The sequence below is a fragment of the Podarcis liolepis genome (genome assembly GCF_965112155.1).
Source record: "Podarcis liolepis genome assembly, chromosome: 8".
Classification (NCBI taxonomy): Eukaryota; Metazoa; Chordata; class Lepidosauria; order Squamata; family Lacertidae; genus Podarcis; species Podarcis liolepis.
In genome coordinates, this window is record NC_139560.1 from 46,384,198 (window position 1) to 46,404,224 (window position 20,027).

General features: G+C 38.4%; 1 protein-coding gene and 1 long non-coding RNA gene across 2 annotated transcripts in view; one reads left to right on the forward strand and one right to left on the reverse strand.

Annotated features, from left to right (window-relative positions):
- Positions 1 to 165: 165 nt before the first annotated feature.
- On the forward strand, positions 166 to 4,382 carry LOC310714041. Its single transcript, XR_014529547.1, has 2 exons — positions 166 to 443; positions 688 to 4,382. It is a non-coding gene; the product is annotated as an uncharacterized lncRNA (long non-coding RNA).
- Positions 3,947 to 20,027, reverse strand: part of YES1 (YES proto-oncogene 1, Src family tyrosine kinase) — a 29,987-nt gene continuing 13,906 nt past the window's right edge. Inside the window, exons 3-13 of the mRNA XM_083518697.1 lie at positions 19,107 to 19,190; positions 17,120 to 17,219; positions 15,747 to 15,845; positions 12,845 to 12,948; positions 12,596 to 12,745; positions 12,257 to 12,412; positions 11,687 to 11,866; positions 9,961 to 10,037; positions 9,456 to 9,609; positions 8,772 to 8,903; positions 3,947 to 7,718 (exon numbers count right to left, since the gene is read on the reverse strand). Of these exons, the coding sequence (XP_083374823.1) occupies positions 7,510 to 7,718; positions 8,772 to 8,903; positions 9,456 to 9,609; positions 9,961 to 10,037; positions 11,687 to 11,866; positions 12,257 to 12,412; positions 12,596 to 12,745; positions 12,845 to 12,948; positions 15,747 to 15,845; positions 17,120 to 17,219; positions 19,107 to 19,190 (1,445 nt within the window). The 3' untranslated portion in view covers positions 3,947 to 7,509. The remainder of the gene's footprint in view (positions 7,719 to 8,771; positions 8,904 to 9,455; positions 9,610 to 9,960; positions 10,038 to 11,686; positions 11,867 to 12,256; positions 12,413 to 12,595; positions 12,746 to 12,844; positions 12,949 to 15,746; positions 15,846 to 17,119; positions 17,220 to 19,106; positions 19,191 to 20,027) is intronic.

Genomic DNA, 20,027 nt, shown 5'->3' on the forward strand with positions numbered 1-20,027 from the left:
GAGGCGGCCCCACAAGGCGGAAAGAGGCTGGCCGGAATCCTGGCTGAGTTAGGGTCGCGCTGCGATGCAACTCCAAGGGGGTAATCGCGCGGTGTTTGCGCTTATCCTGGAGCACCGAGCCTAGCTGCGCAACTATGCCTTTTCCCCGCATTTCCCGCCCTGCCTCAAAGAATTCTGGGCGCTGTAGTTTCTTAAGGGTTGCTGGAAGTAGTAACTCTGCGAGGGATGAACTACAGGGCCCAGAATTCTTCGGTGCTTCCAATGTGCTTTAATGGGGTTTGCGATTGAACTCAGAAAAACAAACAAACCTGTTTCTTTAATAGCATGCACAGGCGCACTGCAATGCTAACTTTCTCCCAAACACCTCCCCAAAATGGATACTGTTTCTCAGGTTTATTATGGCATAACCTTTTGTGGACTTGCGAGTTTATACCATAATAAATGTGTTACAGTACAGTAATACCTCGGGTTAAGTACTTAATTCGTTCCAGAGGTCTATACTTAACCTTAAACTGTTCTTAACCTGAAGCACCACTTTAGCTAATGGGGCCTCCCGCTGCTGCCACGCCGCCAGAGCACGATTTCTGTTCTCATCCTGAAGCAAAGTTCTTAACCCGAGGTACTATTTCTGGGTTAGCGGAGTCTGTAACTTGAAGCGTATGTAACTTGAAGCGTATGTAACCCGAGGTACCACTGTACAATTGTCTACTTAGAAGCCCCATTGATGTCAATGTTGCTTACTCCCAGATGAACAGGATCAATTGCAGCCTTAAGTCTTGGCCCCCCCCCCCATAAAGTAACACATCAAAGACTTGGGACTTGAGCATTTATGGACACATCCTCTTTGACTAGGAAGTTCTTTCCTCAATCCTCGATGAGGATAGGGATTCTCCATAGTTATTGGTATAGAAAATGCTTTTTGCACACACTCAGGTGCACTTTAATCTATATATTCCAGGAGTGGGCAAGCACTTCAGATGTAATTGGACTCCCAAACTGCCCCAAGCCAACGCCAGCATGTCCGGTGGTCAGGTATGGTGGGAGTGGTTATAGAATAGCAGCAGAAGAACCACAGATTCCCTACTCCATCTCTATTCCATTGTTCAGCCCCTGGCGCTGAAAACAGGCATTACTGCTGAGATCTGGCACAAGTTCTGAAGATTTAGCAGCTGAAACTTTTTCCAGCTTGGACCTAATGTTAAATGTGTGCCAAGCAGGCGATGGTCCAGATGCATGGCTGTTAATGATCACCCTAACAAAACAGGCTTTAAATCAAAGGGAATGTTAATGCTTTAATATCTAAAACAAACAGGCCAGGCCAAAAATATCTAAAACAGACTAATCCAGAGAGCTACTGTACCATTTGTCACCTTTTGAACTGGACCCTTTAACTGAGCCTGAACAACCCCTTTGATCTGCACCAATTAGCAAGTGATCATGTTTCTCTCTATACCAATGAAAACTTCACTTGCTAATTCTTGCACCCCAAGCTCCTGCTAGAAGGGCAAGAGCAGGTGAGGCAACGATTAAAATGACAGACTGTTAAGTCAATCCCAGTTAGAACACATCCTGGAAAAACCCCACAACTAGTTATGTTGAAAGAGCATCTGAAAGGCTAACCAGTATATGAGTTGGGCCTTTGCAATTATCTGGTATTCCTGGTATGCCTTCTGGTGCCTTCTCCTTGGTCTTCCTGCAGTTCCTGTGCTGACCTTCTTCCCAGCTCTTGTAAACTGCCTTCAGCCCTCAACATTCCCTGTTTCAGTGGGAAGGAATTGTATGTGGTGACAGAAGTTTCAAACTTTTGCTAAGCCCTTATTTACCACCATCATTGATTGAAAAGCTTTTGGCCTGGGATGAAATTGGGCCATTTTGAGAAGGGTTGCACGAATAGCTTATATAAAAAAAGACTGAAATAAGTGGTATTATCCTTATTTAACATGTTCTCCTAAAGAAGCACAACAGGCCCCATGAAACTGCTCCTATGATACTGTGTTTGAAGCTGCCTCCACTGTAATGTTTTGTATCCCTGAAATGTTTTATTGGTATTGTCACCAGACTCTGTAGAACAGCTCAGTAGACACTTAGAAGTCTTTGAGAAGTATAATACTTGTGTCTTGCTTCTGAAAGGAGTGCCAATGAATAGAAAAGCAACATGATCATTGCACCATTTAAATGGGAGGACATAGAGATCTATTATTTCATAAAATTTATACACTGCTTGATCATAAAACCCCCTCAAAGTGGTTTACAAAAGGGTAAACAATAAAATCAAGGGAAAAATTCAAACATACAAAGTTAAAATGCTAAAACAGATTACAACTATCTTAACTTTCTAAGCATCTGGGGTAGTATCCAAGTCATACTGAGAGCAGACTCATTGAAATCTGGACAGAGTACTTTGTAAAGGTGGTGTTTTATGAAAAGTTCCTACTTCTCTGAAATAGTTGACTGAGATCAGTGACTCAGTGGGATGCCAACCTTAGAATTTTTGGAACATGCTAACTGTGGCCACAGTCCAGCTGCCCTGCTCAAAATTAACTGTACTTGCAAGTCTGTGGTTTTGAGGTAATACTTCTTAAATTCACTAGTCATTTCAAAAACAGCAAAAACTATTAAGCTTGGGTATCTGGGCTTCACACCCGTTTATGTAGACAAAAAATAATAATTAAAAATACCTTATGTCGATTATCAGGATATGCAAACAAATCAGTAAGGAGACATAATTGGCAAGTCAGAAGAGGCTGACGGGTAGAAAATGGACTAATGGAGGAAAATGCATAAATTGCTCATAAAAACACAGTAGAGCCAGGTCACAAAACATATTTAAAATCAGAGAAATAGGAACTGATAATATCACACCTTGTAATGTATGTCGTTCGTTACTGATGTGAAAGGTTGTGTGCATTTTCACACTCAAAATAGGCCTCAAGCTGATTTCATACATTTACTATCTCCCTCTCTCTCACACACACGGACAGAGGGAAAGAGAGTCTGCAAATAGATGGTATAAATAAGACATAGGAACAACCCCGTGGATATTGGTCTCTGCTGAAACTGCACATAGTGCTGCTTGATTAGCAGGAAGCAAAGCTGTGTCTCTTTCCCTTGAGCTGTGTGGGAGTCTGTCTACTGTACTTCTGAAATTAAGGGGGGAGAGTAGAGAAAGATCATCCCTGCATCTCTCTCCAATTTCTAGTAACTGGTTGTAGCACCGTTATCCTGAGATTTCCCCACGCCTGTGTGTTCTCCGCAAGGAAACTAATTTTTTCTAAGGCTGTTTTATCCTTGACAGTATTTCACTTGCTCTTCATCACAGACAGATGACTGGCCTAGAACAAAATCAATAGCTGGCCAAGGAGGCAGCAAAACCAGGGGTAAGAGACATTTGGGAGTTATCAGTGGAAGTAGAAAGTTTCAGGAATGAGCATCTTCCAAAATAGTAGGGAGTTGTTAAGTGGGGACTTTTTGGATCAGGGTTCACTACCTCATCTAATAGGATATATATGCAAGATGTTCTGATATAATTTCATAGGAATATGAAGTGCTACTACCAATTACCATAATGCTATAGCCTACTTCAATAAGATTCAGAGGCAAATAAGTGGCCACTTTCAAGAAGTCTGGGTAAAAGTTGATTTAATCCAGGAAACTTGTATGGGGAAGAGTGCCCTGGATACTGTCTGAAAATACAAATTGTCAATATCAAAACTATTAAACACTCTGCTCCAACAATTTGTTATTTTTTTAACTTTCATATCAGACATTTTTGAGGAAAGGGCTGTGGTTATGAACTGACATACATCTAGCAAAATATGACATTTAACAAATAGACTGTAATATAAATAAGCACCACTGCTGAATTGAGGAATAATGAGTTATGCTTAGATTTCCACAGATGTTAAACCATGGTTTGTTTTTGTAAACAGTATCCACTACACAATGATTATACTTTAGGAAGTTTAATTATGCAAAAGTAATAAAATATTAAAAATATTTGAGCTTGTGTACACAGCATGATAGGAAAACCAAACCAAAATTTAAAAATGAAAAGTTACCACACAATGTAGCTTCAACAAAACAGATGGGCAAGGTCTGCAATACAGTTTTAATCAGAAATGTTACATAACTGTTTCCATTAAAATATCAAAATCATTCTTAAATGATTGATTACAGTAGCGCAAGTGCTGAAAATACAATAAATGTAGTAGTTGAAAACATGTAAAAAGTTTGCATCGTCGTTTTGTTTTGTTTAGAAAACAGTATACTAGGATTTCTACAGTCATAATATACAGCGGCACTTTCTGTACACTGGAGATGTGGGATTGGCTGTACAATATTGAATGAAGAATGAGGTTGTGGAAGAAGACATGGGAAACAATGCACAAAACTAAGCTTTTGTGTCGTTTGCATTAAAAATGAGCTGAGATGGCATGGAAGTAGTGTCTGAGAAATTATAACCAACAGCACAATCTGTTGGGAACTTTCCCAGCACGGATCTCTTTGAAATGAACAGGAGCAGCACAAGGAAATGGTGGCATCCATTCTTTTCAGCTGTGTTTCTGCATAATTTTCTTAATCACTCCCAGTCCACTGAGGAGCAAACCACAACCACACACACACACCACTCATGCAAGAGGCTGCTGTGGGGTGCAAACTCCCCAACACCTACCAATGCAGCTCACACATGTGGAAGGAAGTGGAGGGGAGAGAATCCTGAGATCCACACACACACACACACATAGCAGTGATACTATTCAATTCATGGTACAGCTCAGTCTCTGATCTATTTGGCAAAGTACTGGAGCAGGGAATATCCACAAATACTGCTGCAATCCTGGGACTGTAGCCCAAGAACTGCTGCAAAGTATACAAATTAATAACAAAACATTCATAATATCACAAGACGCCTCATCCACATGGAGCAAAGTAGTCGTTAGTGTTTTCTTATCGTTAATTGGTAAGGGGGAACAGTTCAGAGCGTATCTTAGAAGGGTTCCCTTGCTCACTGATACGGAAACAGGACCAAGAAAATAATTTATGAAAAGTAATTAATAGTCTAAGGGGGAGAAATTAAGTAAGCCCTGACCATCTGCAAGTTATAGTCTATATGGACTGCTGAAAAAAATGTTTAGAAGAATGCAAAATGAAACGCCAACAGAATAGTGATTCTTATAATCCTCTAGAGTTCTAAAGTGATGTTCAAATTATTTATTTATTTATTGCATTTATAGGCCGCCCTTTTCAGCCCAAGGTGGCACCCATAGCTCTCCCCCATCCCCACAACAACCCTGTGAGGTAGGTTAGGCTGAGAGGCAGTGCCTGGCCTAAGGACCCCCAGTGAGCATGAATCCCAAGTGGGGATTTGCACCCTGCTCTCCTTGGCACTCTAACCCCTATGTCATCCTGGCTTAAGAAAGCAGCTCGGGAACCTATCAGGGTTTTTCTTTTCTTTTTTAAAAAAAGATAAGCTGCTATAATTTGGGTGAATTTAATTTAAAATCAATCCTGTTAAACAAAATTAAAAACATACTTTATAAAAATAATTAATTTTTGTAGCGTACTGTATTACTTTTAATAAAAAAAGTATGTCAGTGTCAAGTTCTTATTTGCCAAAACAGCTTAATTACATCAAAGATTTGAGGTAAAAGACTTATCACACAGAAAGTTGTAGATACTGAGGGCATTCTTTTTAAAATACATAATCGTTTTTCATGAACTGGCTCATAAAGTGAAGTGTTTTTCTGTTTCCTCACTATACAAATGTTGTTACAATGAATTGTTCCATTTGTTAATAAACATCCAATCAATATCAGAATAATTTGCTGATGTGTTGCATTATTACATAATTGTAATTGCATTACCCATTCTAACATACAGGAAAAATCACAATCTCATAATTTATTTTCTACATAGAACCCTTAGAAAATTTCATAGTTAGGGGTGCATAAATGATAAGGGAAAATGCAACATAATTGCACCGTTTTACAAAAAATATTGTAGGAGCAGAATTCAAAACTCCCGATGCAACAAATGTAATCATTAAGAACTAAATCCATACGATTTGTCTGATATGACAATGATGTTGATCATAATTTTCACAGAAAAAGTTTGTTGTGCAGAATTTTTTTAAAAGTAAAATTGGCAAATTCTAACAATGCCAACGGCACATTATTGCTTGATATGTCAGAGGTTATGTTAACTACTATTACTTCCAAATATAACTAAGGACAATATGCAGGTGGAAGAAGGCTCCTCCACGCTTGCCACTAGCTGAATCTAGTGGGGTGAATATGCAAAGCCCGGGGGGCGGGAATGGTAAATCCTACCAACCACTCCCCCTTCCACACACAGCCACTTATTGGTGGGAGTTTGGCTTTTCTAAATAGCCCTTCCATGTGAAAACCCTGTTCTGTATGCATGCTCTGTTGGCTTGGTGCTTGAATATAGTATGCAACAGCTGGGCCAACTAACCATTAATAATTTGCTGTCAATAATCTAATACTAAATATATTGGGCTCCTCACCTTTTCACACTTTTTTCCATAAATACTTTGTTAATGATACATAAGAGTATCGTCTTAAGAAAAGCAGAAGTGCAATTTTGTGAATCCCTGAACTAGCAATGTTTTATAGGAAGCATATGTATCTACTGACCACCTCTCCCTCCCTCTCTCTCTTTCTCTCTCTCTCCTGAAAGAAGCTCACAAGATTGAGGCATGTTTCACAGGGCATTTCTCTCTGAAAGGCTACCTCTTGAAAGAATGATGAGACTTTCTCTTTCCCCCTGATTGCATCAATTCAACTTGTGGTTACCTTTATAATTTATAATTAAAGTATAGCAGAAGTGGGGGTGGAGATCAACTTGCATATACTAATTTTCAGTTACATTAACATAAAAGTATCTCTACAGTGCATTAATGCTCTTCACTTCCACTACTGAGGTCTACAATTTAATCAAGTTTATCATAAATTGTCTGGTTTTTAAAAGAATACTTTCCTATCATAATTAAATCAATGTAAAATGGGTCTCAAGATCACAACTGTAGTGCTATCTCAATTTTTGGACACAGGACATTTTATAAAATTGGAACAGAATTGTTTGGTCCCGTACACCTCCTTTCTTATTCTCAGAACATTTCCATTCAGAAGTTTATCTAATTGCTGGTGTTCCCTTTGCAGTACAGATAAGACAAGAGAAAAAGAAACAGATTAGCTGTGCCACTCTTATGAACTGTAATGGTAACACTCATTTTACCACCAATTTTAAGGTATGCTTCTTCTGGACCCTGACAGAATAAGGAAGGAAAATATCACATCATTGGTACATTTGGGTACAACACTTTAAAAAGTGGTTTTGTGCAATTGTATTATGGAATTCCAGTTTGCTAGCCATCAAGAGCATGCAAATGGCAATTTGCTTTCCTCTGAGTCCTTCCAATCAGCAAGGATTTTTTTTTGGAAGTATTTTATATTTGGCAGATTTGTGCAATGAATGTAGGCCAAAGACTTATAAATTATCTCCAGGCTGGTACTGTGGTTCTGTTGCAGTAAAATAGTCTTCTAAGAAAGATTGAATATACTCAAATGTTGGTCTTTCATCAGGATCTTTCTTCCAACACAGTTTCATTAACTCATGGAGAGATTCTGGGCATCCTTGAGGACAAGGCATTCTATAGCCACGTTCCACTTGTTCCAAAACTTCCCGGTTTACCATGCCTAAAATTATACAATATGGATTGAAGTCAAGAACATGAAAGAGCTTTTAAGGAATGGCCAGTGATTTTCTGGCCTTTTGAGAATCTATGAATAACGGATGTATCTGAAACAAGATATTGGCTGGGTTCAGATGTAATGCAAACCCATAGTTTGTGTCGCTAAGCTATGACTGTCTGAGTTTTCAAACCTGAAGTCAGTCATAAGTCTTGGTTTGTTTGGGGGGTGACAAACCGAGATCTGAAACGAATAGACACTGTCCTGTTAACTACAGTTTGCAGTTTTGTCTATAGTTACTGTCAGGAGCTGGAGTCAGGGGCAGGTCTGCAACAAAACAACCAGTTTCAGTGAAGTTAACTCCAAAGAAACCAGAACAGCTCAGGCTTAGTGATCAGAGCAACTTTCCCCGGTAAGTCTTGCCCCAATGAGGCAGTTGCGAGGACTGAGGGTCTTCACCTTCCCACGGCTCTCCTCACACAGCTTCTTCCACAGCAACCTGAGGCTCCTTCATCTTCTCTCTCTTTGCAACAACTTTTATATACCCCCAGGCTTATTGATATCATTTTCATATTAGTCTTTGCTGATAGGTTGGTTTTAGCTCTTTTATTTGTGAAATGTTCTGTTTACTGTGACGGACGTTTGTTTTATTTCATGCTGGGACAGCTTTTAGCATTGAATTTATTGTATTATTGTGGTGGTGTAATCTTGTTTCACATATTGGTATGTACACTGCCTAGAGAATTGATTTTCTGAGGTGACCAAAATCAATAGTAGTATAATATATAGGCTCCAGTCCTTTCATAAAGCAGAACCACCTAACTAAACTAACAAATTAATCTTCAGTACTTTTAGTTTAGTGGTGAACTCTTGTTTACATGTGAAAACAATGCTGGAGACAAACCAGTTTTGAATACTAGTGAATAAAACAGGCTATCTTGCACTGCATGAATTTTTAAGCAAAAAACACACAGCAAGAAATAGAACAGTGAGTTAGCTCACACATTCAAGATACCATATAAGCAAACAACAATATTCTTATTCTTTTTTTTTTTTTACCTGGATATGGCACACGACCCTTTGTTACAAGCTCTGTCAACAAAATTCCAAATGACCAGACATCAGATTTAATTGTAAACCGACCATATAATGCAGCCTCAGGTGCTGTCCACTTAATTGGGAATTTGGCCCCTAAAAGTGGATAGAAGTATAAAAAGTAGTTTTGGTGTGAATTTGCAAGATTGACTCTGCGGAGAGAATTCATAATTTTACAAGGCCAGAAGTATAAACATTTAAATAACCTTTTAAAATGTTTGCAGCCCCGTAAGTTCATGGGGATCAAACACTGATGGGGTAACACCTTTGTTAGGACCAACCCCCCAAATTGCAAAATAATAACGTTTCTGAACTTCAAGCTAGATTTAATGTTATATAAATATAGCAATGATAGGGTTCAGGTATTATAGAAAAGCCCCAGTGTAGGATATGGTGTAATTTCAGAAATATAGAAAATGCAATTTCAGAATTGAAATAGAAATTTTTATTTCATGGTTCATGAGACTGCAAGGATGATATGCAACTATAATATGTGTGTGAGAGAAACCCATGTTACAAGTGTGTATTGGGCCCCAAACAGTTATGCTTAGGCCCTGCTGATCATGAACCCAGATGTGGTTCTAGATTTTAAATCTCTCAAATTAATTCTGTTGGTTAACAAGAAATATAACAAAATAACAGATATACCTTGTCTGGCAGTGTACTCATTGTCCTCTATTAACCTTGCTAAGCCAAAGTCTGCAATCTTGCACACCAGGTTGTCTCCTACAAGGATGTTAGCTGCCCGAAGGTCTCTATGAATGTAGTTCATTCTTTCAATGTAGGCCATGCCATCTGCAATCTTTAAAAAACTGTATATTAACAAAACACTTCATAGCCTCCCAAATACTTAACATATACTAATAAACATGTTTGCTCTTGTTTAGCTGCCTAAGTTACATTTTACAAACATAACACTGATACTAGATCTTTACCATTTTTAGATTTAAGATTTTTAGACTTAACTATGCATATATTCTATTCAAGCTTGTAGTAATTATTATTTTGCAAACAGAATTAAAAGTTCTTCATAAACTGAAAAAAGCTATACACTAGTTAAAGCAGACTGTTGTGTTCAACATTTGCCCAATACTACTATATTGTAACAAGATAATAATCTAGCAAAATGACCTCTCTTGATTTAAACAAGTACCTGAGCAGCCATATCCACCAACTGCGGAAGCTTTAAATATTTCCCTTCTCCTTCCTTAAGAAAGTCTAGCAAGCTACCTGCAGAAAGACATTAGTGCATTGATTTAGGTGCAGCTGGAAACTTATATGAGACATTATTAAAGTATTTTACAGGGAATGGTTCTAGGCTGTTTTCTCAGCTATTGAATCTGTTAGCATAGATAATATTCTTTGCAAAACACAGTAGTGTCCAAAACACAATGATTTCACATAATTTTCCAAGGGACAGTTCAAAATAGGGTTGTCTCAAGCATATTGCACAAACCTAATACTGACAGAATCAAAATGAAGGAAACAGATATAAGGGACTGCAATGCTGCTACTGCTGCTAATTCCTTGGATTTATCTGGATGAGAGGCTCAATGCTGTTAATTTAGAGCCATTTAAAATTTATTGAACATGAGACTCCCCAAAAAGAAACCACCTCCATAACTTTGTGAGGCACCAATTTTACATCACATATGCACAAACAAACAAATGACCTGTGGAAATGGATGCAAATGTAGTATTGATTTATCTATTAGTCACAGGCAGCATTCGAGTAGAGCTCTCCCTCTTGCAAAGAGACTGGATTACCAGAATCTGTACAATAGCAGTTTCTACATTTACAGCAAGCAGCTAGGAAAATAATGGAACTGAAGCCAGTTCAAATTTCATCTACTACTGCTATGCACCTGAGTGCATAAGTTTTCATCCACTCATGTACATTCACATACAGAAGGCAACATTAATTGACAATGGTTGTGTTCGCACACAACACTGAGCTAAGTCATGGTTGAGCACTGCATGGAGAAGCTAGAATGAGATTCATGCACCCAATCTTTTTCTCCCATGTCACTAGTACATTGTTGTTTAAAAATCAAAGACTGTGGTTTATAACTTTATATTCTGTGAAAATATAACTAAATGTTGCCAAAATCCTCTTCTGGGCCACATGGAGGAGACTGAAGGGGAGGGAGCACAGGAGCCTGTGTCTTGGCCTCATTTCAGCTGATGCACCAAGTGCTAAATTGGAAACAGATCAGCATGTCTGCAGTACAAGAACTATCCTTTTGTTTCAGATGCAAAAGACTCTATGAAGTCAGACTGTATCTGACATATAGGCTGAGTTTGCACAAAGCACTAAACCGCAGTTTAATGTTATGTTCATGAGCTTTGTACTTGTGTCTTCTCCCTCACTTTTCCTTCTGCATAGCTACAAGGGGGATATTGGAAGTATTAAGACTGTTAAGACATAATGACAAACAGTGGTTAGTTGAAAATGGAAGCAAATGCTTCCAATTGACTCATGGTGGTCACAACCAGATAAGAAAGGACAGGGGGATGCGTGAACCTGGGACTTGTGCATGTAACACTGAACTATTGTTTAGCATTACATACCAAGCAGACCCTGTTTTAGAAAGTCTTATCTGAAATAGTTTTAAATGAATCTTTATTTTATGTAGCAATAGGATTGAAGCAAAATATTGATGCCATTCATATATAGGTTCCCGGAAATTTTCCCTAAGCGAACACCAAACAGTTAAGCAGTTAAAACTGTGACAATGTAAGAAAGAAAAAAGAGAATATGTCAGTCTTTTAAAGACCATCAGATTACTTGCAAGGGAGACCCAGCAAACCAAACAACAGAATTTAGAAAATATTTCCATTTCGATCTCTTTTGTATCCATCTAAGAAGAAACAAGTACCTTTTGTCATGAATTCAGTGACTATGTAGATTGGCTCCTCAGAAACAACAGCATAAAGTGGAACAAGTTTATCATGCCTTAATTTCTTCATTATTTGAGCTTCTTGTAGGAAAGCTTCTGGCATCATTGTACCAGGTTTTAGTGTTTTGATTGCTACTTTTGTAGTTCCGTTCCATGTTCCTATGGAAGCAGTGCATTATACTGTCAGTTACAGCAGAGAGAGATTTTCAGAATCTAATAAATAAATGGCATTAGACTAATCAGTTACCTATAACTGCTTTCTCTTTCTTTTACTTTGAAAACTATATATAGAATCATATTAAAATCCCTTTATTCATGCTTCATGAACCGATGAGAGGCGTTAATCTGAATCAGATCAATGGTCCACCTTGTCCAGGGTTGTCTACATTGATTGGCAGTTGCTCTCTAGGGCCTTAAGGCAGAAGTCTTCTTAGCCCTTCTTCCAGGGATCCTTTGCAAATGGGAGGAGCCAGACTGAACCTGGTTTCTTCTGCATGTAGAGCCTATGCTGCACCACTTAACTATGACCCTTCCCTGTGCAATGCTTACCCATCCATACTTCGCCAAAGCATCCTTGACCCAGCTTAACCTCTAGCCGCAAAGACTCTCTAGGAATTTCCCAGGCATCTTTTGCTAAACCTTGTGTCTGAGGTTTCACAGTTGGGCACACAGTTGTTAATTTATGACACAGGCCATCAGCATGATCTGGTAATTAGAAGAAGAAAAAAATCCCAGATAGTCACAATTTTCAACAACAAAAAGTCATTTCCATAAATTCTCTCATTAGACCAAAAGTGCTCTTTATACATCTTTTAATAATATCAAGATCTGCTTCTATATATTTTCATTTCTGCAGCCATATATGAAGCTGGAGGATTTAAGACTTACCTGTATAGTGCTTGACCAGCTTTTGCAAAGATTCAAATTGTGCTCTAGTTGTTATGTAATATCCACCATTATCAAGTTTTCTAATTTTGTAGTGTTTCACATTGTCACCTCTAACCTCATCCCAGTCACGTATAGAAAGGGAATAAGCACCTTGAAAAAAAGGTAAAAAAGTAAAGTTTTGCTTTTGTCAATATATTTATAAACAACAATAGTTGTTTGCCCTATGAAATAACAAAATTAATCATATACCTTTTGTGGTTTCACTCTCACGGACTAAGAAAATACCACGTTGGTTCCCAGGATTTAAAAGTAATCTCTCTGCATCTTTCCTGCCCATCTTACCAAAATACCATCTAGATAATTCAAAGGAAAAAATATATGGTCAAATAAGGATTCTCTTGCAACAGTCTGAATAATACTGCAGTGTAAAGACAACATTTTACAAAAAAAGTCAATTGCATCTCAAGTGAGAAGAATATGGCTTTCCATACTGATCCTACTATAAACCTGCAATATTTTCTATTTGAACAGGAAGTATGGTTTACTTCTTTATGGACTATGGTTTAGGAACCATGGAAATTGTTCCAAAGGCCCAGTAATAGTCTAAGTCTTTATTCTTATTCTTGAACTCTAGCCACTCTCTCATACCCCATGGCAAACTCTTTTGTGGCCCACAGTTGTGGAATGACATGGGGGGTTAACTGCTCAATTAAAATAGTTAAAAATTCCACTGGACTAATGCAATCACTGGTTTTGCTGAGGCAGTCTTTGGATTGTAGCTTCAATGTAATTTTGTTGTTCCCCTACATTTTTTTCATTTAAAATTCATTGTTCCATTGTAGTTTTGGGGTATTTTTTAAATGTCAAGCATATCAAACAGTATTTTAAAGTGAGGCAATATTTATAACTATTTATTGATTTGGAAAACACATTATGTTATGTGTGACATATCATTTTATATCCTATCATATCTTAAACACTCCTGACTAGCATAGACACAAACATTAAGCAAGCAATAAAATTAAACTTATGCAACTGAATATTTATAGATTAAAAAATAAACTATAGACATGGTTCCTTCTCATAATAATAATAATAACTTATACCCCGCCCATCTGGCTGAGTTTCACCAGCCACTCTGGGCGGCTTCCAATTGAGTGTTAAAAACAATACAGCATTAAATATTAAAAACTTCCCTAAACAGGGCTGTCTTCAGATGTCTTTTAAAGAGGAGGTAGCTGCTTATTTCCTTCACATTTGAAGGGAGGGTGTTCCACAGGACGGGTGCTCATTCATACTGATGTATGCAAAAGGCGTCTTCTGCTAGTTCTAGCTTTCCCCATAACCCAGGTGGGAATGAGATAAGACTGTAGATGGGAAAGCTTTCTAAAATTGTTCCCAGATTAATTTAGATATTATCCAAGTTCTCCTGGGGAAAAAACCCAAAAAACTGAAAATATTTTTCCAAGTCAAACCAAAGGTCCAATAAAAAAATTAGTGCCAGCCTTTGATGGTCCTATCAGTCCACCACACTCAGCACAACTCCTCTTTCCCCTCTTCTCTACATTTATCCAGAAATCTGGTAGCAGCAGTGGAAGTTGTAGAGAGGGAGAAGAAGAGAGGGGTATCTCTTTTCTCCTTCGTTCATTAACAATGCGCTGGGTACAAAGGCAGAGTGGTCATGTGCAATTTAGTTCTCCCAAAGTGCCCCACAGGAGACTTTACCTGTCTCATATTTCCCCAGGCTTACTGTCATGTCAGGAAAACAGAAGGAGAGAAGGAACAAAGCCTTTCTGCTTAATTTTCTCCCTTGCCCTATGAATTCTCAGTGCTCCTGCTGCCTCCTTGCAAATGGTAAATGGAATTGCGTTAAGGGGGAAGTCATTAATTCTTCTCCAAATTTGATTGTGACATGAGCCAGATAAGAATTTGGGAGTTCTCATCTGATGTGGTGTTTAACAAGTTCCTTAAGTTTGCATCAAAACCTGGGTGAGGATAACTTCAGTGCCATCATAAGATGTAATTTCACCTATTCCTAAGATCCCTATGCATGCCAGAGGACTTAAGAGAGTGGATTGGTGGCAAGACAAAAATTGGTTGTCTAGTACGCAAAGCCTTTTTTTAAAAAGCACTTAAAAATGCAGCAATACAGAGAGAGAGAGAACTGCTTTCACCCAAGATTTAGATAACAAAGTATGGTTCATAGCAACAAACACTGCATGATAAATAAATTCTTGGAGTATCTATGTCAAAGGACTTGCTAATGCATGAGTCATCAACCACTATTATTCAATTCCACCCACAGCAAGTTAATGGAAGGTTACTTTCATAATCTACAAGTAGTACTCCAGCACTTTCCCAATGGAGGTGTAGCCATCTAGCTGTGTTCCATGACCCTGTTGCCCTTAGTAACTAGGATAGAATGTAAAAAATATTGGTAAATATAAAAATCTGTTAAACAACACAAGCATTGTAGAGCATTCTTCTATCAGCATTAGATTAAGCATGTGCAATAATCCTTCATATTATAGTTGTAGATAGGTAGCCGTGTTGGTCTGCCATAGTCAAAATAAAAAAAATTCCTTCCAGTAGCACCTTAAAGACCAACTAAGTTAGTTCTTGGTATGAGCTTTCGTGTGCATGGGTATCTGAAGAAGTGTGCATGCACACGAAAGCTCATACCAAGAACTAACTTAGTTGGTCTTTAAGGTGCTACTGGAAGGAATTTTTTTTATTCCTTCATATTATGTGGGACTTCAGTTCAAAGGGTTGCATGTACATATGAAAATCACAAATAATCAAAACCTTGGAGCCATCTCATGCCTAGCGGGTGAGCATGAGAGAGAGTAGTCGAATCTGGCCCCAAAGCTGTTGTAAATGGTATGTATTAATAATTTAGCTTCTCCCTTACCCAATATCTGCGGGCTGTGATGGGCCAATAATTGCATCAGCAGCTACACATGCAAATACCGTTCCCAAAACTCTGGTGTATGTTATGTAAATATAAGCTAAAATGTAAACAATGTTTATTAAGAGATTGGTTTCATTTAGTCCCTCAAGGCACTTGGAATAGGGCAATCTTTCGTCTGCCTATAATTCTCTTGAAAGGTTATGGGTGAAATGACTGACCAAGGACACAACAATGCCTTACTCTTCTGCTTGAATGGAGTCTGCAGGAGCTACGTAATTGCTAGGAATGTAGCCACTCTTTCCTGTTGCAATTGATCGTGCTTCCCACCAGTCTCCTTCCCTGGGGGAAAAAAAGGTATTACACTGAATATACATGAACAATAAGTCACTTGGCAAAGTGAAATGACATGAATACATAAACTGATCTTCAGTCCTGGCTTAGCTAATATGGCCTTATTGAAATTTAGGAAAACGGAATCTCAACTAAGTTGCACTAGAAACAAGTAAATTTTCCCCTGTTTAGGGGCATTTGTATGCAGTAGAAAGGTCAAATTCCACCTTGCCTCTAGTAAACCTTTGACCAATAATTGGAAAGGATGACTCTAGAAAACGGATCCTGAAAGGCTCTGGTTTCCCAAGGTTAGGAAGCCCTGAAGGAGACAGAATGTCCTCTCAACTCTGGAAAATAATGGAAAGTGACTTTTAAAAATAACTCTTCAATTAGGGAATAAAATATGATCATCTTCTGAATGTCAAAAAGCAGTTTCATTATTAGAGGAGACTTGGAATCTCAGAAGACTTGGAAGCATCTTACTGCAAGTTCCAATTTGGCAAAAACTTTCATGATATATGCATATTAGATATAGATAGATAGATAGATAGATAGATAGATAGATAGTGTGTGCGTGAATGCTTATATAATTAGATCTACTACCTGCCCTTTATTTTTTTATTTCTTACCCACTCTTCACTGTAAGGTCACAGGATGCGTTACAAAGATAAGATTATACAATTATAAAAAACAAATACAACTGTTACAATTATAAAGCACATAAAACTATACCAAATGGATTAGAGCAATATGAATTCAGCAAGACTTGGGTCCCACAAAATAAGAAACCTTAACTGTTATAGGGCACAGAGTAAAAAAGTGCAACACTTCTGCAAGTGGCATAAACTATGCAATGAAGGGAGTTGCACAATTTAGGGGCTGCCGCAGAAAAATGCCCTCTTCCAGGCTGCCACTCACCACACTTCTGATGGTGGTGCAGCTAACAAGATGATGGTATTGTTCTGGAGATAATCCTGACCCCTAAAATGAACAACGGGTGCAATCCAGTTTCCCTTTGCATCCAACCCCTCCTGCATGCATGGTCTGCATAGAAGTGGCTCTTACCATTGACTACAGAACCATAGGACCACAAGGGTCATCTAGTCTAACCGCCTGCAATGCAGGAATCTTTTGCCCAATGTGGGGCTCAAAACAACAACCCTGAGATTAAGAGTCTCATGCTCCACCAACTGAGCTATCCCAGTCAGTAGCCATCCTGTCAGCAGACAGCTACACATGCCTAACATGTGCAGTCAGGTCTACAGGAAGATGAAAATACTTACGTGTTATTGATTATCTGGAACCGTTCACCCTTCTTGAATGAAAGGTCATCTGTAGTTCTGGCTTCATAGTCATATAAGGCCACAAAAATAGTAACACCACCTTAGGAAAAGCAAAAATATGAAAATCAGGTCTTTTGCTAAACAGGAGGCATATAAAGTGTTCTTTCAATTTCATCTTGAAGGTAATTTGAATGGGAAGAATGGGCTGCATCCAGACGAGCTTCGTTGCACCTAGGTCCTACTAAAATCCATGTGAAATGTTAGTCATGATATACCATATTGACCCAAATATAAGCCACACCAGAATATCAGCAGCACCTGTAAAATTCGGGGGGGGGGGGGAGAAAAAAGACAATACCTGAATATAAGCAGCTCCCTTAAAATTCCACAGGCACTCACACCCATTCCGTTTTACCGTATGTCTGTTTCAGTAGCGATATCATAAAAGCCAATTTTTGGTAAGGTCGTGAATTTAAGACGCACTTTAACTTTTCACGGTCTGAATTTGGAAAAAAAGTGAGGCTTATATTCAGGCCAATACGGTAAATTCCATTTATTGCAATGGAAACTAAAAGCAATTTTCTTGATCTGGATCTAATGCAATGTCTGTAGGTGTTTTCCAATGAGAACATTGCCCAACTTCAATTTATTAGTTTTAAGAATTCTGGTTAACTCCTACTGCTTTGATATTCGAGAGCTGAATTTCACATTATGATTCTAATACAGGCTGACTACATTGCATGTTTAAAAACTCAACAAATACGGCTCTACAATAAATGACTGGGCAAGGGTTCCAGCTGTATGTTTACCATGTGTGTTCAGACCCTTCAAACACTTCAGGAAGAAGAAAAAACAAAACATCACAGTTGAGCTTTGTAGGAACTCCATACACACACACACATATATGTGTGTGTGATGTGCTTCAGTGATTATTTCTTACTCCAACTGCCAACTGGAGAGTAGCAAATAAGTTTGAAGAATAAGGAATGCAAGTGACACAGATGATGGCACCCTTTCTCACTCAGCAACTCCAATCAGCAGATGTATCTGTTTCCCATTATTCAGCCCCATGTTTTCCTTTCGACCCATAGGCAGCTAAGCTCAGCACACACAGAGGCCATATTTTTCCAGAGTACACAAGATGCCAGAACTAAACTTCCAGTGTGAATTGCAACTTTCAATAAAAGATGACAAGAACAAGAGAGTGCTGTGATCACTATAATGGATTGTAAAGAACAATTTAATTGATTTTTCTACAGATGGTAGCTATATATTCTCTCATTGAATTCACTGCTTTGGCACAATGCTTTCAAATGTACATATTTTAATACTGCAGATACATTTACTGCAGTATGCTTTATTTTAAGACTCTACCACAGTTCATTTCAGGAAAGGCCTCAAACTGGCATTTTGTATAGATCACATTTCAAGAAGAAGCAAGTATCAGTTCAACAGAAAGTACAGGCTACAAACTCTGACCACATACATCCCTTCAATAAAAACAAGCCACCCCTTCAATTTTGCTGGGTTTATTTAAGAAACTTTCTGAAGTTCAGCACACGCTATGGATAAACTTCTTAGATTTTTGAATCTTTATGGTTGCAGTTTTCACAGAGCACTCAAAGTACAGTGGTACCTTGGTTCTTGAACTTAATCCATTCTGGGAGTCTGTTTGACTGCCGAAACTGTTCAAAAACCAAGGTACGGCTTCCAATTGGCCGCAGGAGCTTCCTGCACTCAATCGGAAGCCGCAGAAGCTGTGTCGGATGTTCGGCTTCCAAAAAATGTTCACAAACTGGAATATTTACTTCTGGGTTTGCTGCGTTCGGGAGCCGATTTGTTCGACAACTAAGCCATTCAGGAACCAAGGTACTACTGTAAATACTCAATCTCAATTTAGTTTAAGAGAGAATTTTTTTTATTTTACCCCTCAGTGGTCTAAGGAAAATCATTGTACACACGTATGCATTTTCTCCTAAAGACTTACACTGAGTACAGATGATCATTGTTGTAGACTGATTTCCTGTCACTGCAACCATATTATCCCCTTGATCCAGCAAAACTAACATAACTGTCGAAACATAATGTGTGAGGGTGGGGAAAATTTCAGCAGATTTTTTTTATAGAAAACCCTTTGGGGGCTATTCAGTTTGGATATTTCTTTTTTAAAAAGGTTGGAACATGACAGATATTTGCATAATAATGAATGAATGAAGCATGCATTCTGCAAGCAAATATGCATACTGGAAGTACCCATAAATCCAAATTTGAAGAGAAAGCGGAACTCTAGTCTCCAGACGTTCCATTCCATGTGTGGCTTCGGTTGCTCTGTACTGGAATGTTGGCCTCATTATGAGGTAAATGTGATTGTTATGTGCAAAAAGGTCTTATTTTCAGATTTTTCTAGTAATCAGCATGTCTAGAAATATATATAAAAGATCTATACACTTCTGTTTTCTGGATAATGTAGAAGAAGTGATGTGAGGTTGGAAATTTTCTCCTATATTTTTTTGTAGAAGTTTCCCCATTTCTAAAAATGAAGTGGTCCACATAATTAATTAATAGCATAAGGAATGGATGCACCACCAGTCAAAAGAGCCATTTCAAAGTTGTCACCTTTTTCCCCAAGTGACTATCCCATGGATGTTAATTTAGCACACAAACAAACACATGCCCTAAATCTTCAGCAGGGTTTGGTTCAGACATATCCCATGCCAAATTGAGCTACCAGGGACAGGTTCAGTGCTGTTTAAGGTGAAGCAGATATCCTCAGAGGTATCCTAAATGAAGTCATTGAAGCCTCATGGCTGCTTTGAAGCTTCAGAGGTCCCAGAGAACTTAGAACTGCCTCCTTAAAATCATAACATTTCCTCAATATCTCCAAAAAGGACAGGGGGAAGGGAGAGTA